Genomic DNA, 23128 nt, shown 5'->3' on the forward strand with positions numbered 1-23128 from the left:
CTGGGAGGGCATTTGGGTTGACAGGGATTCCAATGTGCAGGAGGAGTATAGGAGGGGGGCTGTGCTAGAGAAGGAGTTTGAATGTGGGATGGGGTTGTGACCTGGGGCAGGGGTTGGACTGTGTAAGGAAGAGCCAGATGCAGGCTCTTGCCAGGAGGTGCTTACTATAGGCACCCAGCCAGCAGCCCAGCAGGAACCTTAGGCAGGATCACTGAATGCCACAGCCCCACACAACACTCAAAGCAGATGGCTGCTGGAGACAGTATGTGTGTCTTTGCGCGGCACGCTCCTTGTGAGTAGGGAGTTAGAAGCACTTGCAAGCACTGCCTTTGCAGCTCCCATTGGTTGGAAGGCTGCAAGAATGGTGCTGGGGACAGGGCAAGGTGCAGCTACCACCCCACAAGGGCCATGCCACACAGATACATGCATGCTGTCCCCAGCAGCCAGCTACTTGGAGCAGGGTATGGGGCAATGGCAGCTAGGGAGCCTGCCTGAGGGTGCCACTGGACTTCAGCAGGCTGGATCCAAATGGCTGCATTTTGCCCATCCCAACCTACAGTTTCAGTAGATGCATCATATACATTGATAAACATATGAAAAGCTGCCCTAGGAATTAAAAACACATCTTTGGATAACACAAAACAGAGAAAGGAATTTATAAATCAAACTGCAACGGTTTTTGTAAAGACATTAACAGCTTTTATTTCACTGGTGCAAGGGAGCTTTTCATCCACCACTCGTCAACAGAAAACAAAATGTCTTTGTCTATAAAATAGCTTCTAGAAAGTTCAAACATGACAAAAATATATAGCCTGTAATAAATCTCAACAATACATTAAATTGAAGTTCATGTCACTCAAACAAAATACCATTTTCAAGAACTTGTGGCAAAAAAATTGTTTTTTGTTTTGCCAACAAAACTCACCAGCATCACTCCAGTACATATCTCACAACTAAAAACTTGTAACAGCACTCCATACTATTGATAGATGTTTTACTCCGACTGGAACTCTGCAACAACACTACTATGGCTCCAAATGCAACAATTGCAGAAATCCAACAGGAGTTTTGTTTGTGCTTAGAACTGGTCATTATCCCCTACCAATATCAGAACTTTGAAAATGATGTCAAGCATACATTTCTATTCCAAGTTTAGAACATTTATGTACAGAGAAAGGCCCCAATCCTGCAATCTAATCTGTGCAGACAGACACTTCTACCCAAGCCGAGTCCCCCTGAAGTTAACAGGACTCATCTAGGCACAGCAATTCATCCACTGAGATTAGATTGCAAGAATATGGCCTAAGTGGGAAAGGCTTAAATCCTTTTTCCTCTCCAGAGGCAGTAAAGCAATGCTGTAATCTTCTAGACTGACTCCAATAGTGTTTTCACATTCTCCTAAATGGAGACTTGCCTGTTACCTAGACTGAAGCTGACATTCAAGAAGAAAGGTAAGGACTGGTAGTCAGCACATAAATGTCTTTCACAGAAATGGTTCTGGGCCATTTATAGTGTTATTGTGCACTACGAGATCCAAATGCACCAAGAGATGAACACCCACATCTTGCTTCAATATTTACAGTAACTGCCATCTTCATCCATTTCTGAAGAGTTTCTTCACCAGCAAAATAACCAACTCATGACTTCGATTAGACAAGTGTTATGACATGACTCCAAAAACAGGATTATGACGACAAATACTAGGGCCATATTCTTCATAATCCTTCTTGGTGTGACAAACTTGGAAAAACTCTGGCTAAGAAAAATAAAAAATAAATCAAGAACAACACTGCAGAAACCTGTCAATAAATCTTTACATCAGTAAAGATCATTTTGCATAACTCTTTTCCTGGATTACACTGCTGTAATGGGGAGTTCTCTTTAAGAGCAGAGTAAAATAGGAACTATTTGGCATATCAAATGAAAGATAATGGGTGGAAATATGACAGGGTAAGGATCTAGTGAAATCAGTATAAATTGTGCCTAATTTTATTTTATTTGTTTCTCTTATGATTAATAAGGTAGGATTGGGCCTTGAATCCTGAGAGTTTTTGCAGTTCTTAAGCATTGATTTCTGATATCCAGAAAGCTCTATGTTACAGATGTCAAATACAGGGTAGGTCAAAAATGGATCAAATTCTGGAGTCCTGAAATCAGATAAAAAGTGTACGTTTAATTTTCTTTTCCAAACAAAAACTGGGAAAGGATTCCAGGATTTGGCTCACTAAGTTAAGTTTCAACACAGCATGTACCATTTTGAATGGCAAAAGTGAAAGCATTTTAAACTGGATATGTAGATCAAACATGTCCAATGACAGAAAGAATGCACAGGAAGAACAATTCAAAAAGATTTTCATAGACATACTGTTGAAGCAAGCATGGATCCTCCAAACCAAACTGCATAGCGCTGCATATGGTGTGTTATCACTTGAACTTCAACTGGTTTGGGCTAGAAAGTAAAAATGATCACATTCAATTTTTTTTTTCCTGGCAAGAGTCAGTTCTCTGAATGAGAGATATGTACATGTTTATCCAGGGCTGGAAGCTTCACACATACTGCAGAGCACACAATCCATACCTCCCCTTCAGGAAAGCAGATCTTGGTGTCTCCTTGGGACTTGTGAATGAAGTTGCATGTCCTGTGTACACCATTGCAATGGCATTGGCAGGTATTACACTGGACACACTCTTGCCCATTAGAGATTAAGTTCTACTATCACTCTGAACCTGGTTTCCATTGTTTTTGACAGAAAGGAACCTGATGCTGCTTGCTAACCTAGGTCTCCTGTATAGTAATACAGGCAGTCCCCGAGTTACGCGGATCCGACTTATGTCGGATCCGCAGTTACGAACGGGGATTTTCTCGCCCCGGAGGACTGGAGTGGCGGGACTCCTGGTCCCGCCGCCCGCCTCCTCCGGGGCGAGAAAAGCTGCTCCCCGTCTCCCTGGTCTGCTGGGGGAGCCAGCAGACCAGGGAGATGCTGAGCAAAGCGGCGGAGGACCCGGGCCGGACCCGCGGCGCTTCCAGATCAGCTGGAAGCACCGCGGGTCCGGCCCCGGTCCTCCGTGGCTTTGCTCAGTGTCTCCCTGGTCTGCTGGGGGGGACACAGCTAGTGCCCTCCCCAGCAGACTAGGGAGACGTGGAGCAAAGCCCGGGGCCTGTGGTAGAGCAGGTGGGGCACTGCCGGTTGGTCCCGCAGTACCGCTCCTTGGCGCTACTGGACCAACCCGGCAGCACCCCAGCTGCTCTGCCCCAGGAGTCCTAATTCAGCTGCTGGTGAATCAGGACGCCTGGGGCAGAGCAGCTGGGGTGCTGCTGGGTTGGTCCAGTAGCGCCGAGGAGCGGCCGCGCTACTGGACCAACCCAGCAGCACCCGAGCTGCTCTGCCCCAGGCGTCCCGAAGTCAGCCGCTGCTGAAACTGACCAGCGGCTGACTACAGGAAGCCCGAGGCAGAGTTGCTCTGCCCTGTGCTTCCTGGAATCAGCTGCTGATCAGTTTCAGCAGCAGCTGACTTGGGGACGCCTGGGGTTCTTAAGTTGAATCTGTATGTAAGTCAGAACTGGCGTCCAGATTCAGCCGCTGTTGAAACTGATCAGTTTCAGCAGCAACTGAATCTGGATGCCAGTTCCGACTTACATACAGATTCAACTTAAGAACAAAACCTACAGTCCCTATCTTGTACGTAACCCGGGGACTGCCTGTACAACAAATTTTCACTGTACCACAATGTGTTTGGTTCCCAACCTGTTTTAATACCACCTACATCACCATAATTTCATTAATGTGGTGCGGAAGGAGATTAACTCTTTATCTGGTTACCCTCATGTGTCCTATGCTCCCCAGGTTACTGTGCAGAAGTGAAATCTCCTATTAACACAATAGTTGCTTTAAAGCATTCTCATTCATTTCACTCACTCATTTAACTAATATATTGGCATTTTTTTACCTTTATCCGTCCACCACTGAGTTCTTCACTAAGCTTCAATCTCGCATCCACTACTCTTTTCAAATCTCTCTGTAGTCGACGTCCAAAATCCCTAAACATTGTGGATCCTCCTGAAAGAACAACATTCTACAAGACAAAAACAAGAAACTCTTCTTTTATATGCAAAAGTAAATTTCCCAACAAGAATTGTTCTGAGGCTCTGGAAATATACAGAACACACTTCATTTTGTTTGCATAGTAGGATCTCAGCTGACTTGCTTGTAGGCAAGCTAGTTTTATTTAGTATACATTTCACTTTATGCTTGACAAAAAAAATGTAAGAATACCAGCTTTGAGCTACATTTCAGGGTTTTGAGCAGAGCGTATGATTAAAAAGAGAAAAACAGCCATTAAAATGGCATATTTGTACTCCACATACTTGTTTAGTGGTGGTCAATTCTGCTTAGTGCATTTTTAAAGTTTTATTACCCTCATGCAGAAGCAATATAGTTGCATAAAATAAAAGCACGTTATTCTATTCTGCATAACCAGGAAAGTTATTGGAGATGTTCCAGATAAGAAGTTTTATTCTTGGTATCAAATAAAGCTTTGAGTTTTTCATTATATGTTTTGAGAAGTCATGATAACAATGACAAGTTGCATAGTTCATTAACCAATTTACCTATTCAGATCCAGACCTCCAAATACAGCTACTGATGAGTTTTGTGCCACTTCATGTTTTCAAAGCTACCTGACCAACAAATAACTCTATAAAGAGAAAGGGGCAATATATCAGACTTCTCTTTTTCTTAAGTGCCTTACTTTAGAACACAGCTACTCAACTTTGGAAGCTCCGGAGGCCACGATACTCACAGCACATGCTGAGGGCCACAACTTAAGTGTAGTTACATATACGTGCACATATATATGCAAATATATGCAAATAGCTTCTTACACTCTGACGGGCATGAATACAAAGCTTAAGCCCCAAATAAGGCCAGTGTGAGCCAGTCAGCACCTCTCAGGCTCTGCCCACAAGGCTAAGCAGCCAGCATTTCCCACAGTGCCCCAGCACTCTCGGCACTTCCTCTCTGGGGGCTAGAAACGCCAACACCCTGTATCCATCTGTTCCAGCCAGCCCGTCTGCTTGTGTCTTTCAATGTTCACCTGCCTGGGAAATGCCTCGCCATTCCCAGTGGAAGCCATATTCAAAAGATCCCACCCATGGGCTGCGTGTTGAGCCCTGCATAAACCCAAACTACACTGTGGGCTGCAAACAAAAGGGTTGTGGGCCGCATGCAGCCCGCGGGCCACGTGTTGAGTAGCCCTGCTTTAGAAAGTGCTTGCCTATCTCATTGACTTGTCCTGCCCTAGAATTTCAGTGCCCTATTGAAAGCCTACTAATCTGGCCCATGCCCTCCAATGGATTGTGTTAAGACTCTAAATACAAGACATTTTAAATCACATGTACATTCACTTACTGTCCTGCAACACTGAGAACTAATTCAAGTGTCTCAGTGCTTTGGAAGATGACAAACAGAACTCCAGAAATAGAAATCCTCTATTTATCACAGCATGGGCAATAGCACAACAAACCCTTTTACGAAGTGTCTAACCCCTGACTCCATGCTTCATGAGGGTCAGAAAGAAACTCAGTAAGTGCCCATTCAGTCTGCTGCAACTGGAATACCAAGTGCAGTTAATCTTACTGCAATTGCTTTGTGGTGCGGAGCAAATCTACTAGGAATTTATGTGATCGGGCGCTCATTTCACACAGACCAAGCTTCTCTCAGATCGTAACAGCTTTTTGACAGCACAGATCTGGACTGGAACTCAACCACTAAACCAGAAGTGAAAAACTTCTGAGCCATCCCGTCCCCATGTAGATTTTTTAAAAACAAAGTCATGGAGTCCATGGCATCTGTAATAAACATTCATCTTGCAGGATGCAGAATTAACTGCTTGGGGCTTTTTAATAATGGACAGAAAGAAAATCTCATTCTGCCTTGTAGAATAACAACAGATTGCTTCTTTGATTATGATAATAATCTGTGCATTTGTCATAAAGTCTTGTTGACAGAAAAAGCATGACTTGGGGGTTCATTCAGATTACACTCAATAACATAAGCAAGTAAAGAATACTATGGAGAAGAGGTGCTTGCAAAACAAGCAAAAAACCCACAAGTGCATACACAATTTTTTTTTAAAGCTTAAATCTGCTGTCAAAACCAGAGCAGCTACCACAAATACCAAAAATAAAGCAAGGTCTTTTCTATGTCCAGACCGGTTACTGGCTGCATGCTCAGTATGCAAAAGGAAAACTGTTAGCTGTTTAAAAAAACACCCACTGGAATTTATTTGATGAAATGGCAATTAAGAAGATGCTATCAAAATGTATTACTTGGAAGAAAACACAGCGAGTTAGTTAGTTAGTTAATGCCTGTTACGCCCACTGGTGAGTAGGGCAGCAATGAAGGTTCTCCATTTTTGTTAGTCTTTGGCCTTTTTCTCCAGTGTGTCCCAGTTGTAATTCATTCTCTTCATGTCTGCCTCAACAGTACGCTGCCATGTTGTCTTTGGCCTCCCACGTTTCCGTCGTCCTTCAGGCATCCAGTGAAGTCTATCTTTACAATGGTATCTGCCTCCCTTCTCATCATGTGCCCTATCCATCTCCAGTGTCTTCTCATAATGATAGTGGTCATGTCCTCCTGGTGCATTGCAGGAGCAGGTTGTGGTTGGAGATTGTTTTCAGCCAAAAGATGCGAAGTATCTTATGAAGGCTGGTGGTGTGAACAGAAGAGAGCTTGGCACGGTCTCACTCTGTCATCCACTAGCACTCTGAGCCATATACAGCCGGTCCCCAAGTTACAAACAGTCGATTTAAGACCATTCACATTTACGACCAAACCTCCTATTAAGCAGCTGTAAAGGCAGTCCCCGAGTTACGAATGCGACCCGCACTTACGAACAGCGCAGTCGCAATGTAACTCAATGGGGTCCGCCTTACGAACATTTTGAGTTACGGCCAAGTGTTTGGTCCGTAAAAGAAAGTTACTCACCCTGTGCAGTAATGTCTGTTCTTCGAGATGTGTCCCCCGATGCGTGCTCCACTCGACATGCTGGGCTCATCCCGGCACCGCAAACCAGAGGAATTTTTCATAGCAGTAGCCCCCTACCGGACCACGCATGACCGACTGCGTCCTCGCACCTCTCAGCTGAGTGCGGTCCGGACCTGTCAGTTTCCTCCCAACCGGAAGCATCTGAAAGATATAAATAGGAGCTCCGAAGCAGGGAGGAGAGTAGGACGTGGAGCACCCATGGGGACACACATCTCGAAGAACAGACGTTACTGCACAGGGTGAGTAACTTTCTTTTCTTCATCGAGTAGTGTTCCCAAGGGTGCTCCACTCAAGGTGAATAGACAGCAATGGTCAATTGTCCTATGAGTGCTTCGTACCTATCAGTCCTGTGCTGTAGACAAGACCGCCTTGGCCACCCTTGAATCAGAGGTAAGTACGTTCGCGAGGGCATAGTGTCTAGCGAATGTGAGGGTAGACGACCAGGTTGCCGCACGGCATATGTCCTGCAATGGTACTCCGCAAAGATAGGCAATAGATGTTGCTATGCCCCGGGTGGAATGAGCACGAAGTCCACTTGGAAGAGATTTGTTGCGCAAGGCATAACATTGTGTGATGCAAGCGACGACCAGGTGGGAAATATGCTGAGCAGAGAGTTGCTTGTCCTTGGAACATTCGGCTGTAGAAAGGAAAAGCCGTTGAGACTTCCTAAAGATCCGAGTTCAGTCGAGGTAAAAGGCCAGTGCTCGCCTGACATGCAAAGTGTGCAGGCGTGCGTCCTCCGATGAGGAGTGAGGCTTTGGATAGGAAGTTGGAAGGGTTATGGGCTCATTTATATGGACAGCAGAGTTGATCTTTGGCAAAAACGCTGGTTGGATACACAGTACTGCTGCATGGTTGAAGAATTGCGCATACGGTGGATCATCTGAAAGAGCCGCCAATTTGCTCACTCGACGGGCCGACGTGATGGCAAGGAGGAACACCGTCTTTATCGTGAGCGTTTGTAGATCACATGTTACCAGCGGCTCAAAGGGCGGACGAGTCAGAGTGTCCAATACCAATGGCAAGTCCCAAGGGTCTAGCGGGGTCCTGTGGGCTGGATATAAATTGCCGAGTCCCTTCAGAAATCTTTTGGTGACAGGATGAGCGAACACCGAATAACTGTCCACCGGAAGATGAAAGGCCGAAATTGCCGCTAGATGCACTCTTAGGGAAGAAATCGCCATTCCCGTTGCCTTTAGATGCATCACATAGTCTAGGATCTGTTGTATAGGCAGCAACAGAGGGTCAAGATCCTTCGCCAAGCACCATAACTGAAAACGATGCCACTTATGGAGGTAGGATTTACATGTCGTATGCCGCCTACTGTTAATCAACACGTGCCTTACGTCCTGAGAGCAGGAGAACTCAGATGCTTGGAGCCAGCTAGGCCGCCGAGAGACCAAAGGGTAGTACACGGTACTGATAGTGGTCAGACCCCACTACGAAACGAAGGAATCTTCTGTGAGCAGGACGTATTGTTATGTGAAAGTTAGATTGAGGGACACGAACCAATCCCCTTTGTTGAGAGCAGGAATGATCGAAGATAACATGACCATCTTGAATTTTTGTCGTCTGAGATGACGGTTGAGTCGACTTAAGTCCAGGACAGGCTTCCAACCGCCTGACTACTTCTGGGTGAGGAAGTAACGAGAATAGAATCCTCTTCCCACAAAGCGAGTCAGTACCCTTTCCACCGCTCCTAACGTAAGCGAGAGACTTCCTGGTGAAGAAGAGTCTCATGAGAGGGGTCCCTGAAAAGGGACGGGGAAGGGGGGGAGGAAGGGAGAAGAGAAGTGAAGGGAATGGCATATCCTGAGGTGATTACGTCGTGAACCCACCGGTCGGTGGATATGAGAGCCCAACGATGTTGATAGGGCCTGAGACGATGATGGAACACTCCTTGCGTGACATTTGGAGTCTCTGTCAAAGGGGTGGACCACAGTCCCTCAATCAACATATCGAACCTGCTGTTGGCCCTGGTGCAGCTTTGTTAGGCTGTTGACAATGCTTTTGGGGGTGCTGTCTCGGCCTCTGTTGTTCAAATGGCTTGTTTCGAGGTGTCGCATAAGAAAAAGGCCTTTGTCTATTGTAGGGAACATATCTATGCTTGTAGGGAGATGTGTACATTCCAAGTGTTTTTAAAGTTGTACATGTATCCTTGCCCGAGTGGAAGCCCTGATCTGTTGACGGGGTGAAAGTGACTGGCGATCGAAAGGCAGATCTTCCACCTTGGCCTGCAACTCCTTCAGAACAGCGGCCTGGTGCAGCCAAGACACTCGACGCATGACTATGGCCGAAGCTGTGGATCTAGCGGCTGCATCAGCTGTGTCAAGCGCAATCTGCAAGGCGGTTCGGGCGATTGTATAGCCCTCCTGGATTACTGCCTTAAGAATCTGGCGCTTGGAATCAGGCAAGTGTTCAAATAGAGGGACCAGCTTTGAATAGTTGTCAAAATCATGATTTGCCAGTTGCGCTGCAAAGTTATACATCCTTAGAGCTGACGTAGCAGAGGAATATATTTTCCTCCGTGTCATTAGAAGCATTCTTGGCCTGGGACATTTTTACTCTTTGTTGTGCAGCATCCACCAGAAGGGAGTTGGGCTGAGGATGTGTAAACAGGAACTCCATACCCTTCTGGCTTATGAAGTACTTCTTGTCCGACCTCTTATTAGTTGGTAGGGATGTAGCTGGAGTCTGCCAGATGTCATTGGCAACCTCTAAGATAGCGTCATCAAAGGGAAAGGTGAGCTTCGACTTCTGGGAGGGTTGTAAATTCTTTAGCAACTGATGCTGTTTCTGCTGCACATCCGTGGTCTGGATGTCCTGGGATTGAGCAACCCTTTTGAAGAGCTCCTGGAATTGTTTGTGGTCCTCCATAGGAGACAAGTCACTGGGGACCACTGCATCATCAGGCGACAAAGAGGAGTGGCGTGCTGGAAAATCAGGGCACTGCTGCTCCTGATGAGGAGTGTGGTCCTGCTTGTCTTCCTGATAGCTTGAATCCACATCTCCAGCAGAGGACGGTGGAGTGACATAACGTGCAGACTCACCTGGAGCGTGTGGAGACTCAGGTCAAGACAACTGCGGTGAACGTGACCGCGAATGCCTCCTGCGATGAGACAAAAAGAAAGAGTACTCGTGGTAACATTGGTCATACTGCCTGTCGTATCACAGAGATCAGCTGTGTCTTCTGAGCGTGTCGTAGCAACAAGAATATGCTGGACATCTTGGAGACCATGGCCATAAGGATCTCCTGGAGTAGCGAGAAGGAGACCGCGAATAGTGGTCCCAGTAGTGTCGACGTGGCAGTGAGCGACAAGGTGACCTATAGTAGTGCTCTCTGGGAGGCGTGTAACGATGACGATGACAACGGGTATCAGAATGGAACGAGGCAGGTGAGTCAGGTCTGGGGGAGAATGTCTTACGGTCCAGTGTCAGTGATGGTGTCCGGACCCGTGCAAAACTGTGTTGCCTCTTGGATGGCACCGAGGAAGTAAAGGAAGGCTGGGGAGCCGCTTGTGGCAGCAAGGCAGGCAGCAAGGGAGGCTCTGTAAATTGATCCTCTGCAGAGCTCAAGCTCGGTGCCGCTGGATCAGGTGATGACGTCATGGCCTCAGGCTGCACCGGCAGAGTCTCCTGCTGCGGTGCTGTATTCGGTGCCGGTGCCTCTGGCACCAGGGAGCATGGAACGGCACCGAGGGAAAGCCCTGCGGGTGCCGGTATAGCCGGCTGCGCTTGCACATGCGCAGAACGTCTCGGTTCCGGGGCTTCCCCTGCCGGCTCCACAGCGGCCATTGGAGCCGTTGCCGGCACCGACTCCGATTGCAAGCCCTTTTTGGGTGCCGGAGCAGAGTCCTTATGGTGGGCTACAGAAGGGGCCAAGGAGCTGCGACCCTTGCCCGACTTGCCTGCGGAGAACCTCGGCAAAGAGCCAGAGGTCCCCGGTTTCGCCGCTCTGCCACCAGGCGTCTTCTGGATCCCATGGGGGATCTCTCGTCCAGTGTGATGTTCGTCTGCAGAGCGCGGCTTGGAGATCTGTGGAGGCTGGAGAGCCTTGTTAAATAAAAGGACTCTCCGCCTCAGCTCGCGATCCCTTCTAGCATGAGCTGTCAGATTTGCACAATGGCTGCACTTTGCCAGGACATGAGAGTCCCCCAGGCACTTCACACAGCCGGAATTCCCATAGGAGACCAGTATAGCCTCCAGACACTGAATACACTTTTTGAATCCAGGTGATCTTGGCATCCTATCGTTCTGCTCTCCCTCCTTTCTATTTTTTTTTAAGTCAATTTCAGTCAGATCAATGTCGGTTAGGCACGGACTGACTGTCAGAAGAGAAAAAGTTTTTTTTTGTTTTTTGTTTTTTTTAAGAAAATGGGATTACAACTAATCTACAACTATAACTGAAACAACTAATCTACATATAACAAGAAACAAAGTCTAACTAAGAGATCTCCCTTTCCCTTCAGAGAGGCAAAGGGAGCCTAATGTAACTCCGTCTGCGGCTGTGGACGGTTGGAGAGAAACTGACAGGACCAGACTGCGCTCAGCGGAGAGGCGCGAGGAGGCAGTCACGCATGCTCGGTCCGGTAGGGGGCTACTGCTATGAAAAATTCCTCTGGTTTGCGGCGCCGGGACGAGCCCAGCACCTCAAGTGGAGCACCCTCAGGGACACTACTCGATGAAGAACCCATTCGTAACTTGGAGACCAGCTGTAGTAGTGTTGATATGACACAGCGCTGGTACAACTTAAGCTTGATGTGGACACTGTACTGTGTAGATCTCCATACGTTGTTCATACTCCTGAAGACATTTCTGACCTTACTTAGTCTGCTCAGGGTGTCATTCTTGATGCCTCCATCATGGCGGATGCTGCTGCCTACGTACGTAAAACTGTCTGTGCTGTCTGCATCACAGAGAGGGACAGTGATAATTCTGTTGAGGATTTAAAGCATGTTAGAATGTAGATTTGTTGGATGAAGTGAGCTATACTGCTAGAGCTAAAAAAAGAGAAGAATTTTGTACAAGTCTTAGGGTAAGGCTAGACTGCAGGGGTTTCGCAGGATATCAGAGGAAAAAACTCCACTGCATTCCACTTTTTTTTGTGGAAGAACAAACATGCTCTTTCAGAAGCCCCTGTATTCCTCGTTCCACGAGGAAGAAGGGGGCTTTCGAAAGAGAGGGTTTCTCTCAAATCTGGCCCTGCCTAGACGGGCCAAATTTTGGAAGAGCCTCTTCTGACAAAAGGATTGGAAAAAGATACGCAAAATGGGGAGCGCATTTTGCGCATCTTTTTCCGATAGATCCTCGCAGTCTAGCCGTACCTTTAGAGAGTGTATGATTTAAAATGATCTTCCAAAAAAGGAAGTATGTAACTAACTGCAAACCTAATATCCTCTAATGCTAATGTTGCTATCACAGCTAACTTTTTCAGATGGCAAATTACACATTGTTCAGAAAGTACTTCCAGCTTGGATATACCATAAGAGAACACAGAAAAGATTTCTAAGTGACTGTAAACACTGTTGTAAATGAAGAATATCAGAAGCATTAAAACATGTTGGGAAAACAGTGAGTCAGCTCAACTGATATCTGGACAAGACAGATCAAATTTGTTGCAGATCAGGAGTATTTCTTGAATGGCGCATTTGCCACACCAAGTAATTCTTTTTAATGTTAGATCATACTTTCTAAGGCTATGTCTAGACTGCAGGCTTCTTTTGGAAGAAGCTTTTCCAGAAGAGATCTTCTGAAAAAACTTCTTCCGAAAGAGTGTGTCCACACTGCCCAAGCACATCGAAAATGTGATCTGCTTTTTCAAAAGATAGCATCCACACTGAATGGACACTATCTCGCATTTAAGCTGTGATTACTATGGACGGAATGGCTACCAAGGCACCTGTGCTTTTTCCTCTTTCCTCTTCTTTCGAAACAACTCCCTCTTCCCATCCACACATGCCTTTTTCCAAAAGAGCTCTTTTGGAAAAAGGCTTCTTCCTTGTAGCAAGAGGTTTATCAATGTCGAAAAAACCCTCTGTTCTTTCAATTTTTTTTCGAAAAAAACACAACTGCAGTGTGGATATAAATGAAGTTTTTTTGGAAAAATGGCCGTTTTTCTGAAAAAACTCTGCAGTGTTAACATACCCTAATAGATCATTAGTTAGATCAGAGTTCTTCTGTGAAATGTGTTGCTGCCAGTGCTGGGCCAAACCTAGACAGCCTTAGCAGAAAACAGCTATGTTTTTTGGTCTTTATCTGATTTCTTCAGGAAGAACAAAAGCCAAAATTTTTTGTGCACAAGGCAAAAGGAATCTGCATTCATTTTTTGTTACTCAAGCAAAGCATCAGAACCATTTAGAAATCAAGGACAAAGCACACTTGAAGCACACGCCTTCTAAAAAAATTAAACATTAAAATTCCCCAAAACCCTTTTGTCCAGAACATTTTACCAGGTAGAACTCAGCATTACATTAACAAAATCTGCTGGAGCAAAAGATCTCTGTGAAGAAAGCTAAATAAGATGGGTCATACTGAAAACCTCAGAATTTCTCCACAGTGACATGCTCTGGAATTCTGCAGCTTTCAGAGGAAGCCCATCTGGGAAGGTGTAGTCTGAACAGCTGTCCTCAGCCAACTTTAATCTAGATTTTTAAAATACTATGCTTGAACATGGAAAATCTGTAAGATCAGAAGAAACCTAAGCAGATCGCAGGACCCACTGCAGACACTGTCGTGAAATCTCACAGAAGCCAGTCAGAACCGTTTAAAAGATCTTATTTTTCATAAAGATAGCCCTAAAAAAAAAAGTGGTTTTTAAAAAGTACTTTTCCTGTAACAAACAGATAACATGTATATGCAGGACTATCTACACGGGATGGGCTAAACAACACACTAAGCCTCATGGGAATTCATGTCAGGGAGAACTGGGAAAATTAACTCCATCCCTCCCAGAAGAGAACACATTACTCTTTAAAAAAAGGTTGAAAACTACTGCTTTAATTTGTAGACCCCTAAAAATTTGCAAATGGAAGCACGAATCCCTTTGGAAATGTTAGTGGACATTGAGGGGCCAGGGACCACAGGTTGAAAAAGACTGCTCTCAGCAGTCAGCAAGAGAAAGACTTCCCTTTAGGCCTGCTAACAGGAGGAGGGAGGGACAGAAGGGCTACATCCAGGAGTGGCCTGAGGCTGGCTGCGGCAGCTAGCGCCCCAGGCAGAAGGCGCAATCTGCGCCCCTGCCTGCACGGCCGTCAATGGCCATGATGTAATCACAGGATGCCCCAGCACCCTGTGACATCATCATCGGGCGCCCGGGCCAGCGGCGCCCTAGGCAACTGCCTAATTTGTCTAGGATCCCAGGCCACTCCTGGATACATCTACACTGCGGGCTTTTTGCGCAAGAACGGCTATTCTTGTGCAAAAACTTGCAGAGCGTCTACACTGCACGCGCACTCTTGCACAAGTAAATTTACAGTACAGCATCGGAAAACAGGGCTTCTTCCGAAAGAGTTATTCCTCTCCCTACGAGGAATAAGCCCTCTTACACAAGAGCTCTTCCACAGGAAGGCAGTGTAGACAGGCAAGATGAATTTCTTGTGAAAGAAACCCCTATGGCTAAAATGGCCATCAGAACTTTCTTGTGCAAAAGAGCGTCCACGCTACCATGGACGCTCTTGCACAAAAGCACATGGCAGTGTGGACGCTCTCTTGTGGAAGACCTTTGGCACAAGCTCCCAGCCCTCTCTGAATGACCACCAGAGCCCTGGAGTGCCACTCCATGTGGCTCTGAGTGTTGTGGGCGGGGGGTGTTGCATGCTACAATCTAGGTGGCACTGAGGGCTGGCTGCCCCAGTTCCACCCCTTCTGCCTGAGGTCCCGCCCTTCTGGGGGCACAGAGCCACTCCCCCACACACACCATGCCCTGGGGCCTGTGGTGTTTGTTGACCCCACTATTTCCCTTATATCTGTGTCCCTTGCTTTTAATATTAATTCTAATGCCCTCTGGAATACTGAAGTCTCATCTATACTTCGTCTCAGACATCTTCTAGCCCTTGCTTTACGAGCCTGAACAGGTTTCACTGCCTTTTGCATTTACCCTAAGTTTCAACTTCTCGCTTACAATACTTTGTCAAGTGGCTCTCTTCTTCCTGAAATAAAACTGGTTTAACATGTCACAGAAATCTGACACAAGTTGTGCATGATACAAAGACTTATTGCTGGGCACCAATAGAAAATCAGTTGAGCATATGTGTGGTTTCAGCAAGTCAATTCATTTATTTGGCTCAGTTAAAATGGGCACAATACTTAGCAGCCTTCAAGGACTGTTAAAGGGTTTAATATTTGTAAAGTAGTTTTAGCTATACAAACAGCTAATATTATCATTGGGATAGTTATATACACACAATTACTATACTCAATCAAAAGATTAGACCACATCTTGTTGTAGGAAACATCGGCCAGACTTGAGTTTGGACTTGGATAACCATATTTGGTTAAATGCTAAATACAGTTTAGTATTACAGAATGCCAGAGCAGCTTTGAATTTAGGCGTAAGGGCACTCAATCAGACCATGAAAACATCCTCAGCTTGCCACTCCTCTCTGAGTTCATTTGCCTTGTCACGCTTACGGTCACAAAGAATGAATGGAAGTGTGTGAAAGAGTAATTGACAACAAACCTTTAATTAGATTAAGCAAAATGAGAATGGGCCTAAGTTTTTGCAATGAAGACTTCTGCTGGTGATCAGCAACAGATTTTGCAAGAAAATGTCCACCTCAGATTGGAATCTTCTACTGTGACCTCATATCAGGAAACTGAATTATTGGTTATAGCTTGGAATCTCTAATTAAAAAAGGCTGGTCCTGATGCAGTGCAAGGGAGCACTGACCCTCATATGAGATTAACTGTGCAAAAGGAAAGGGAGGATTCTCTTACACCAGGGGAAGGCAAGATGTAGCCCATGGGGCGAATCTGGCATGCCAAACCACCGGAAGTGGTCCATGGGCCCTTCAGGAACAGAATCACCTCCATGCTACTTTAAGCAGCTGGCTGTTCAGTGTGGCTCTCTGCTCCAGGCACCGGGGGGGGGGGGGGGAGGGGGGGGAGAGAAGCAGTAGGCTTTGCATGCTGTCTCGGCCCCCAGCACAATTTCTCAGCTCCTATTGGCTGGAAACTGGCCAACAGGAGCTGAGAAATTGTGTTGGGGACAGAGGCGGCATACAAAGCCCCACCCCCACCCCCAGCACATGAAGCAGAGAGGCACAAGGAGTAGCCAGCCCTTTTGAGCAGCCCTGGACTGAAACAAGCAGAAAGCCTGCCTCAGGGTCCTGCATGGCTGCTGCCCAGGAGCTGCCTAGTTAAACACCTCCTGTCCAGAGCCTGCCTCTGGCACCCAACCTCCACCACACACCCCAACTCTCTGCCCCAGGCCACCACCCAAATCCTCTGAACCCCAACTCCCCCAGGTCACAACTCCCTCCCAGGCCAGAACCCTCTCCTGTACCCATACCCTCTCCCAGACCTTGCCTCCAATCCCCTGCCTTAGATCACAATCCCCTCCTTCACCCAAATTCCCTCTCAGACCCCAGCCCCCTCCTGTACCCCAGTGCCCTACCCTGGGCTCCCTTCTGCACCCAACCTCCGTCCCAGACCCCGCATCTCTTCCATAGAAAAGTGCAGCCTTCGACTACTTACCAAAACCCTGGAGTGGCCCCCATCAGAAATTATTGCCCACCACTGTCTTACACCAATACCTCAACTTGTATCCTGCTCTCTTCCCTGGACCATCCATCCAGAGAAGAAATGAAAGTCTGACCATCAGCTAAGCCAAGCCTAAAGTCTACAACTAAGCAAGAGAATCTAGCTACAGCCCCTTCTGTCATCATAGGAATCATCTACTCTACAACAGCACAGCTACAGCTTCTGCTTTTAGCAGACACTTAGCCCATTTTTTTTAATTTAAAAGAAAGGTGCTTGTCAATACTTCACAGGGAAATTAAGGAAGTCATTCTTATGTTCACTTTATAAACTGATGTAACAATCTCTGTAGTAATTGATGACCTAGAGAAACTGGACTACTGATCTATTGATTTAATTTCTATTGTAATCTTAATGTGATCACTGTATATTGTTATATTTAATTAATTTAGAGAAGTCAAAAATAAATTAAATTGTTTTCTTGCTTTTTGTTTTTAATAAATCCACAATAGCAACTACCCTGGCACCTCCCTCGAAACTTCAATGCAGGAAAACAATGTGTTTAAAAATAACTAAACCATGTCACTACTGTTAGGGTGTGTCTAGACTATAGGGTTTTGTTGACAAAATAAAACTATACCTGCGTCTATACTACCACCGCGTTCAATCGACAGTAAGTCAACAGAACGCGGCAGTTTTGTCGATGACAGTAAACCTCATTCTATGAGGAATAACGCCTTTTGTCAACAGAGTTCTGTTGACAAAAGGTGCTATTGCATCCACACTGTGCTTTTTCAAAAGAGAGCTTTTAGACGATCTGTCAAAAAAGCCGCTTGCTTTGTTGACAGAACTGGCTGTAGTCTAGACGCTCTTTGTTGACAGAGGCTTTGTCGACAGTATCTGTCGACAAAAGCCTGTAGTCTAGATGTACCCATACTGTATTTTAATTATGGGATTAAAATCCTAGTACAACTATACTGCATGTATAGTAAGATACCTTGCAATCAACACTATTTCTGAACTAAATTTGACTTTTAAGGAAATTTTAAGCCCTGTCAATTTATGTCTAAAAGTACATGCTTAATACTTATGGCAGTGGAAGATTACACTTCTCTACACTAAATGTTTAATACTTATGGCAGTAGGTGTAATATCCAGCTCCAGTAGACACAACATACGAACACACTAAAAACAGCAATGTAGCAGCAGCTGATCAGGCACCAGGACAGGCTAGCTGCCCCAAATATACACTTAGAAGTTTCAGATGGGATGGAACTTGAGACAACCAGCCTGTCCTGCTGCCTGTGCAGTCATATTTTCACTGCTGTCTTTAGCCCGCTAGTGCAGATACATCCAACCATCCTGGAAATGACACTGCCATCTCCGGAATAGATGTACCTTAAGAGCATCACCTCACCTGTTCTTCTTAACGATTAAGAGTGGCAGAGTCTGTCAACCCTGTAACCACTCTATGTCATTAATAAGTCTAATTAAACTGTAGAATATTTGAACAAATGACCAAATAAATTCAGACATTACCGCAGAATCAATTTAACTATCAGCAAATTCTAAGGTGATACAGATCGTTTCAGCTCATCCCAAATAACAATGTAAAGTGTAACCTACTTTTTACATTACATTTTGTATAAGCTGATTATCATTTAATAAGACCACAGTCATTTATAATTTGTAACAGCAAAGGTTCAGGTGATGCAAATGGATCATGTACTAACTCTTCATAACAGTTAATAGGGACCAAACTTCAGTTGTATCAAACTAAAATAATTGCTCAATCCCAGTCCCCATTTGTCTGAACTGTAAAACCACCAGAGTTTGGCACAAACAGAAGCCTTGAAAAAATCCAGACTGTATGGGTAATTCAAGTCTTAGGTTCTTTATGCAACACCTGAACACACTGTACCTGGAGCATGACTCCATTACCACCATTTTCAGACATCCATGTGCAGGATGTTATCATACAGCACAGATCAATGGGGAAATGAATATAACTTCTCTCTGGATGAGAAAAAGCGGAAGTTGGAGCTGAGAAAGATCTGTTCTCCTCAGCACAGGGAGGCCACAGCAGCCATCTCTAATCTCTCCCAACAGCTGGGCTGTTCGCCATGTAGCAAGGAAATGACACAGGCTCTCTTTCAAGAGTGGTCACTGAAGAGGAAAAGAAGGGTTCCACCTTAATGCTCCTTAGTGGCTGCACTGTTAACAGTGCTGATAGGATGGCGTGCCCCTGTGAGTAGTGGGAAGAAAAACAGACATAAGTTGCTTATCTTCTATGGCCAAGACTCAGTGCCAAGAGATGATGTGACATGGACCCAACAGCCTCACTACCAGCAGTAACCCCCCACCCCACCGCCAGCTTCCCTACTATACACTTCCACTAACCTGCCAACTGTGGATTTCTATCTACCGAAGCACAGATTAGCTGAGTTTTCAATAACATTTCCAAAGATTCATGTAGTTTAGGAAGAAACAAAAATACAAAAAAGAAAACTGGTAATAGTTGAACTGGCAACCACTGCAGACTAATTCCCCACTTGTATTTCACAAATCTCCACACTTAGGTATCAGAGCTGCAGACATCCTCAGTATGATAGTCAGACAGTGCCACCTACCTATTATTCAGTGTGTGGTTTGCTTAAGACAGGACTATGCAGCACTTTAAAGATAACTAGATTATCTTTATATCTTTATAAGGGTTTATTAGGTGATGCGCTTTCGTGGGCCAGACCCACTTCCTCAGATCAAATTGTGGAAGAAAATTGGCATGACCATATATACGAAAGGGATACAATCAAAAAAAGTGAACACACATAAAATTGACAAATCAGATTTTAGAACCAGACTAACATGGCTTCATCTCTATTACTATTCTGGTTTGCTTAAGCCACCTTCAGAAAGGGATTATAAATGACTTGATATGTTAGAAAAAACTTGAGGAAAATTTTCCTCACTCATAATTGCTCTTAACTCTCTACATGCCAACACATAAGCACAAGTAGAACTCCTATATGCCACATACTAGGGATGTTCAAAAGTGGGGGGGAGGTTGCAAGTGTGTAAACGCTTGTTTTCAGCAGTTAGATGCTTACATGCAGGAGGAAGGCGGCTCTGCAGAAGCCAGTGTGGGCAGGGAGCCAACTTTTAAGTCAGCTTCTTGCATGCACCAGCTCCTGTAGAGTCACCTCCTTCTCTCCCCTCTCCCACCCCAGCGCTGCCTCCTCTGTATCAGAGGCAGTAGCATGGGGGTGCAAGCCATAGCCAGTATATGCAGGGAGCCTGCCCCACCCTGTGCTGCTGCTGGCTCCCCACAAGCACTGGCTCCTGCCTGCAGCAGCACGGGCAGGGAGGGGGCTTGAATGTAACTATTTAACCTTGTACACGATCACATCCCTACCACATATTGTAGAGAGTACCTTATAGCTTGGAAGAGAGACATGACTCTCTAGCTTAGAGGCAGACAGTGCTACCAAATGCTCAGATAGGTGTCAGGATAATTCAGTTGGGAGCTAGAGCTCAAATCTCATAACAGAACAGACTCACAGCTAATGCTGATCCCATAATCCAGCAACAGGGAGATAGTACACCCTATGACCTTAAACTGAGAGCAGAGATCACTGCCCATTTTAAACCGAAAACAACCCTGTATACACAACCTACATGCTACTGTAATAATCTTGTACAAAATATAACCTGTGCAGTGTTGTTTGAAAATTAATATCTTGCTAGTCAATAACATTATGGTGAAATGTACATAGTGACATGATATGTAAAGTTATGAGTTATAATGATGATAGTACATGTTCAAACCCACTCTGCCCTGACTAAGCAAAATTGGTTAAACTGGTCTATCCTAAACAAAGGAGTAAATTTTACTTCAATTTACATAAAAGTAGTAAACAGAGTCTAGGAGACAGCAAGAAGAAGTAGCTGGAAACAACGCACATCCGTATTTCAGAAAGAACACGGAGCCACCTTCACTACTAAACTCTTAGTAGCAGGGGTGGGCAAGAGGCAGCCAGCGGGCCTGATCCAGCTTGACAAGCTACCAGATCTGGCCCGCAGCTGCCTTGCTGAAACCCTTAGGCAGAGAACAGCTCATGCTTTAAACAGACAGCTACTCTCCACTTCGGACAGCTGGGAGGGAGGAAGGGAGTCTTCGCATGTGGCCTCCATGCCCCCAGGAAAATCTCTTATTGGCCAGTTTCCAGATAATAGGAGCTGAGAAATTTTGCTGGAGGGCAGGAGCACTGCAGGAAGCCTCCTTCCTGTCCATGCCCAGAGCAGAGCCACATGGAGCAGCAAGCAATCTTGGACTGCGGCAGACAGTCTGCCTAAGGTTTCTGCAGGGCTTCTGGCTGGGAGCCCTGCCTAGGTAAGCACGTCCCAACCAGAGCCTGCCTCTGGCAACCCACCCCCCCTCTCTCTCCTCTCTGACTACCTGCCCCAGGCCACTACCCAACCCCCCTGTGCCCCTTTTTCCCCCTTCTCCCAGCTCACAACTCCATCCCCGACCCTGCACCCTTCTCCTACACTCCCTCCCCCAGGCCAGAATCCCCTCCTGCACCCATACTCCCTCCTTGACCCTGAACCCCATTCCCCTGACCCAGGTCACCACCCAAACCCTCTGCACCCCCTTCACCCAGGTCACAATTCCCTCCCAGACCTTGCACCCCCTCCTGGAGCCCCTCCCCTAGATCAGAATCCTCTCCTGCACCATTACCCTCTCCTGAACTGTGCATCACAACACCTTCCTTCACCTAAATTCCCTCTCAGACCCCACAACCCCCTCCTGTACCCCAGTCCCATAACCCAAGCTCCCTTCTGCACCCAACCTCCATAGAAGGGCCACAACCTCTCCATAGAAGTGCAGCCTTTGATCACTTGCCAAAATCTTGGAGTGACACCCCTCCCATTGAAAATTGTTGCTCACTCCTGCCCTGTAACCTTCATTACTGGTTGTATGAACTTTGCTTTGAGGGGTAATCCTCAGAAAAGTGCATGCCAAAGGGTGACCAGATCATAAGCGAGGAGCAAAAAAAAATCCCAACTCATCTCTCTCTCTCTCTTTCTCTCTCATCTAAGACAGCAAAAGAACCAGCCCTTTGACTCCTGGTTTGTTGCCCCTGAAACTAAGAACCTGTGGTAAGGATTTTTTTTCCATCCTGAACCACGTCTAGCTACTTTGTAGCTGGTGGAGAACATTTAATATTTATTTTCTTGACACCATTTCTGACTCCAATATCTGGTATTTAAAATCACTCTTCGTAATTAATTAATCTTGTTATATTTTTAAATCGAAATGAATCCAGTACTGTGTTTAAAACTGAACTACAGGAAAACCTGTGTTTTCCAGCATGCTTGGGGATTAGAGCCTTCCAGTTATCTACAAATTCTGGTTATCTGAGGGTCCCATCAACCTATGAAAAACCAATGGACAATAATAGTAAAAGTCAAGTTTTTAATATTGGTAGTTTTGTAGTGTGAGGCAGTTGGTCTCACATTTCTATTTTGAGTTAAAAATGATTAGTACTTCTTAAATACAAACTTGTTAAGCCAATCATGGTAAACCAAGCCAGGCCTGTGCGCCTGAAGATGTGACAGGATTGTGGCTGGGGGCAATGCCAGTTAAAGTTTTGTGGTTAACAGAGTGCCAGATAACAAAGGTTTCACTGTATTTGGTAATGCCAATTAAACTAGAAAACTCTTGAATAATACCTGGATTGATAAAGAGAGGGCTAGACAGTGTAGACCATATTTCTGGGGAAAATTCAGGATTGGGAATGTGTTGGGGTCACTGTAGGTAGTAGCCAAGACTGCTAGAAGCCAGAATGTAACTGATATGTTGCTGACAGGCTGCTAGGGTTGGCGATGCTGATTAACATTCAGGGTGTTACCTGCATACTGATAGGCTGTTTGTAAGAGGCCTGGGTCGGGAGCCACAACAGCTAAGCGTTGGGAAGCATCCCAGGTTGCAGGGAAGGTGGTGACACCACCTCACCGGTCTGTACTGCACTCTGAAATGTGACACTATCTCAGCTATATGCTCAGGTAGACGTTAAAGACAGAATGAGAGTTTTAAAAAAGAAAAAGGTAGATAATTTCAGAATCTCTGCTAATTAGCACCATTCCTCCCATTAAACCCCCTGAAACTGTCAATGACTACAATGACTATAGTTGAATATGTCAGACTTAGAATCATAGAATCATAGGACTGGAAGGGACCTCAAGAGGTCATCGAGTCCAGCCCCCCGCCCTCAAGGCAGGACCAACCTCCGTCTACACCATCCCTGACAGATGTCTATCCAACCTGTTCTTAAAGATCTCCAGAGAGGGAGATTCCACCACCTCCCTTGGCAATTTATTCCAAT

At 45.7% G+C, this 23128-nt stretch overlaps 1 protein-coding gene across 5 annotated transcripts in view; it reads right to left on the reverse strand.

The window, feature by feature from the left end:
- Positions 1-664: 664 nt before the first annotated feature.
- Positions 665-23128, reverse strand: part of ACTR3B (actin related protein 3B) — a 77763-nt gene continuing 55299 nt past the window's right edge. For 3 of the 5 annotated variants that reach the window (XM_075922773.2, XM_075922781.2, XM_075922779.2), the window contains 3 exons: positions 3949-4074; positions 2366-2449; positions 665-1752 (listed from right to left, as the gene is read on the reverse strand). In XM_075922773.2, coding sequence (XP_075778888.1) covers positions 1618-1752; positions 2366-2449; positions 3949-4074 — 345 coding nt within the window. In that variant the 3' untranslated portion in view covers positions 665-1617. Of the gene's footprint in view, positions 1757-2365; positions 2450-3948; positions 4075-16563; positions 18988-23128 lie in introns of those variants that run through there. The other 2 variants (XM_075922774.2, XM_075922775.2) reach the window with 2 other exon arrangements.

This window comes from Pelodiscus sinensis, chromosome 2, assembly GCF_052426305.1.
Source record: "Pelodiscus sinensis isolate ZL-2025 chromosome 2, ASM5242630v1, whole genome shotgun sequence".
In the NCBI taxonomy this organism is placed as follows: domain Eukaryota; kingdom Metazoa; phylum Chordata; order Testudines; family Trionychidae; genus Pelodiscus; species Pelodiscus sinensis.